This window comes from Panicum hallii, chromosome 7, assembly GCF_002211085.1.
Source record: "Panicum hallii strain FIL2 chromosome 7, PHallii_v3.1, whole genome shotgun sequence".
NCBI lineage: Eukaryota > Viridiplantae > Streptophyta > Magnoliopsida > Poales > Poaceae > Panicum > Panicum hallii.
In genome coordinates this window covers 27,126,776-27,130,703 of record NC_038048.1, presented here as the reverse complement: position 1 = coordinate 27,130,703, position 3,928 = coordinate 27,126,776, and the positions used below count along the sequence as shown (strand labels likewise).

Below are 3,928 nucleotides of genomic sequence, written 5' to 3'. Positions count from 1 at the left end.
CTAGAGATTTAACAACTATTTTATAGATCACATTGCAAAGGCTCATAGGTCTAAAATCCTCTGGCCTAGTTGGGTTATTTTTCATAGGAATTAGAATAATATTAGTGGTGTTTAGAGATTCTGGAAATTTATCCTTTTTCTGTAAAAATTAGTGATTAAATCAGTGACGTCCTCTTGAATCCAGTCCCAAGTGGCCCTGTAGAAAGCAACATTGAGACCGTCGGGTCCTGGTGCAGCATCCTTCATCCCTTTTATCAACTGCAAAAGCTCATGTGTATCTGGAATGGTCATGGTAAAATGGTCATCCAAAGGTGTTGTTGACTACTCTGCATTGGAGGAACAGGCAGGGTTAGAGGTAGAGAAAAGATTTTTGAAATACGTTATGAAAACATCAGCTATTTCGCCAGGAGTTGAAATTATATTTCCTTGGAGATCCTGGACGTGCACAATCCTATTTTTCCTTTTCCTTTCAATAACAGTCTGCTGGAAGAACACGGTGTCGTTATCACCATCAACTGCCCAGAGCTTTTTGGCTCTTTGCTTGTAGTATTCCGTGATCTTATCTAGGAGAATTTGGTGCTGGTGGACTAAATGAGCTTCGTCTGCATGTTGGCAACTGGTCAGAGATTGGCTTTGGAGCTGAAGCAATCTCTGTTCTGTTTCTGAGCTGTTGTGGAATTGTTTTTTACATTTGCTCCAACTGTTAGAGCATGAGCAAAATTGTTTGGTTCTTTGGTGGTAGGGCCTATGTTTGGTGGAACCCCATTTTCATTTGGCTACAGTTTGGAAATCCTGTTCATGAGCCACCAGTTCTCAAATTTGAACTGTTTGTGTGGTTTTTGGATAGAGGAATTCAGAACAGCTAAAATAGGAGCATGCTGTAAAGCATTGCTATGTGATAAACTGTAGTGATAGGGAAAGCTAGGCACCATTCTGCATTAGCCAAGAATCTGTCGAGACGTTCAAAAGTAGGATTAGTAGTAAAGTGTTTATTCGTCCATGTGTAGCTGGGCCACTGTATCCCATGTCAATAAGACCACACTGTTTAATCAAAGCAAAAAGTTCACGCATTCGAGATATACTGGCAGGTTTATGACCACACTTCTCACTAGGACGCATAACATTATTCAGATCACCCATACAAAAAGTGGCTCTATCTGGTGAGTCAAGCATAAAATTCAAAACATTTTTCCAAATACTACTAGTTTGCTGATGATGTGGATCACTGTAGATACACGCTAGATTGAAAGGCATATTAGATGGATTATGCACGCCATGAACTAAGACATAGTGATTGCTATACTGAACAATGGTAAACCCCCTGGATAGACCGACTGATGGTTGAAGGAACTACAAAACTGTCATGAACAGAAAATCTATACAATAATTTAGTTGCAGTAACCTTTGAACTTCTAGTATCAGAGATGAAGGTTACCTGACCGTGTGTCGATGTCATGAGTCGGGCGAGATGTTGCACCGTGCTGCTGCCAAGGCTCCCGCCCATATCTCGACAGTTCCAGCTTAAAAAGCTCATCGCGCCCCTGGCACCCTTGAGGCTGGCGCCAGAGCCTGATGTTGATGTTGTAGTTGATGGAGGTGAGGAGCACTGCAAGGAGATGGCGTCGTGGTACTAGCAGTAGCAATGCTCTTGGCTATCTCACTTCCATCAGAGTTCAAGCAGAATTGCTCTTGCACATGCTTCTGCTTCTCGTACTCTTTTAGATGGGAGACCGTGCTTGTTGAGGACGAGGATGCCAAGAAGCCCTGTCAGCAGATCCATGCTCGGGTAGCTCGATTCCTCTTCCCGTGTATGGACTAGAGCAATCCTGGCTGGATCCAGTCAGGAACATTGGAAAGATGGAGGATACTTGGGGATCTGCTTAGATTTGATGGGGGTGGGTTGAGTGGTGATGTTTCCTTTAGATTTGGGATCTGAGGCAGCGATGAACTCAAGAGATCACTGGAGAGTTTCATGGATTTGTGATGGAACAAGCAGTGGAAATTGGATTGAATAAATGGTTGTCCTGAGCAGATTGATGAACAGGGTGATCCAGGGGAGAGGAGGAAGGGAACCAGCATTTCACCCAACCTGACTCGAGAGAGATCAAGCTGAATAATAGGAGCACTCATGCCATGCAGCGTTGTTTGTGTTTTCTACTCGCTGCCTTTGAGTTCCTAGTGAGGCTAGGAGGGGAACAAAGGCAGTTAGCAAAATTCAGTTCGTCAAAACTACTATTGTTCTAGTGTACTGGAATAGCATAGCATTAATCATATGCTTTTAAAATGCAGAAATGTCAATGAGCCAGTTGTTTGAGTATAAGCAAAAAGATGAGCACTTGGTTTAATAGAGTTAAGATATTAATTGTAATTCTTCCGTTCCAAAATGTAGGTCATTTTGGTTTTTATAGACTCATAGTGTTTGCTATGCACCTAGATATAACATGTCTAGGTGCATAGTAAAAGCTATAATTCTAGAAAAGTCAAAACAATCCACACTTTGAAACGGAGGGAGTAGCAATTTGTAAGCTGAGACTGCCATTCACAGATTAGCAACAGTACAGTTTTCACAAGGAATTCATCATTCGTTTTTATAGTCATTAAGTAAAAGAATACATAATTTGAGCCTCCAGCACTTATCTATCACCCTAGCTGCCACTAGTATTACCCAATTGCAAGAAGAAAACAGTAGTTACAGAGCTGACGAACCAGCATACGCCTATCCTCATCCTGATGAAAACCTGACCACGCCGCGGCGTCAGCCGAAGAAGTCCTGGAGCCCGCGGCCAGCGAAGACGCGATCGGAGAGCTCGGCGAGGAGCGCGTTGACGGAGAGCAGCGCGACGGTGGAGCCCGCGATGACGCCGAGCACGACGCCGGTGGTGCCCACCACCTTCCCGGGCGCCGGCCACTCGATCTCCGACATCTCCTGCGCCACGCCCGCCCACCACCCCCCGCCGCCCTTGGCGGCCTCCGCTGCCTTCCGCGCCCGCAGCACCTCCTTCAGCTCCACCGCCACCGCCTCCGGGCTCTTCTCGCCCGGTGAGTCCCCCGGCCCTGTGTCCTCCGCCGCTCCTCCGTCCGCAGCCTCCGCTGCCGCGGACGGTGCAGGTTCTTGCTCCTGCTCTTGCCCCTTGTTGCTGGCCGTGTCCCTGGACGCGGCGGCGAGGCGGTGGCGGTAGTGGCGGGAATAGGAGAAGGAGATGGAGGGAGTGCGAAGGGTGGAGGAGAAGGAAGGGCGCGCGGCGAGGTGCGGTGGGGCCGGGGCGAGGAGGTGGGGAAATGGGGTGGTTGGCGTGGCCGCCATGGCTTCCGGCTCCTCTGGTTCAGCGGCTGGGCTCGACGGGCATCCTCGCGGCGCCGGTGGATAAGAGACGAAGGGGATGGATTCGTATCGCTTGACGGGCCACAGGGCTAGAATGGCCGTCCGATCAAAATTCGACGCGTGAAGTTAAGGCAGACAAAGCTTGACGTCTTATTTCTTTTTTTTTATTATTGGGCAGAAGTCATGAGAATCAGGAGATGCTGGAACAAGGAGTGGAAGTGGAGGTGGAGGCGGATATAGAGGTGCATGGGTGTACACATGAACATCTAAAACTTTGGGAACACAAATTGAGTTACGATGCATATAGGTATACTCGTAACTGGGCCAAATCGTGTACATTTGAGCCCAAATAAGCTGAATAGCTTCTCTGGACTTAATGAGGCCCTCAGCCGGCCTGCTGTACTGGTCTAGTGTTGATTTCGAATATGGCCGACAGCTAAATCTACTCGAAATGTATGTCGCACGTTGTGATCAGAGATAGCCTAGCACACGGTGAGTCAAGGTTTACATTGGTTTAGGCAATCGTGCCCTACATCCAGTTGGGGGTTGATCGGACCTTGGGTCCGGTGCTCGTGAGAGTTTGGGGAGTTACAAGCTTTTGAATGG

General features: G+C 47.6%; 1 protein-coding gene across 1 annotated transcript; it reads right to left on the bottom strand.

Moving 5' to 3' along the window:
• Positions 1-2,157: 2,157 nt before the first annotated feature.
• Positions 2,158-3,387, bottom strand: LOC112900957 (preprotein translocase subunit SECE1). Its single transcript, XM_025969737.1, has 2 exons — positions 2,707-3,387; positions 2,158-2,184 (listed from the first exon to the last, which is right to left on the bottom strand). The coding sequence occupies exon 1, from the start codon at positions 3,302-3,304 to the stop codon at positions 2,756-2,758; it is 549 nt and encodes a 182-aa protein (XP_025825522.1). The 5' UTR covers positions 3,305-3,387; the 3' UTR covers positions 2,158-2,184; positions 2,707-2,755.
• Positions 3,388-3,928: the final 541 nt, after the last annotated feature.

Coding starts and splice junctions, on each gene's coding strand:
- LOC112900957 (XM_025969737.1), bottom strand. CDS start 3,304: ATGGCGGCCACGCCAACCACCCCATTTCCCCACCTCCTCGCCCCGGCC.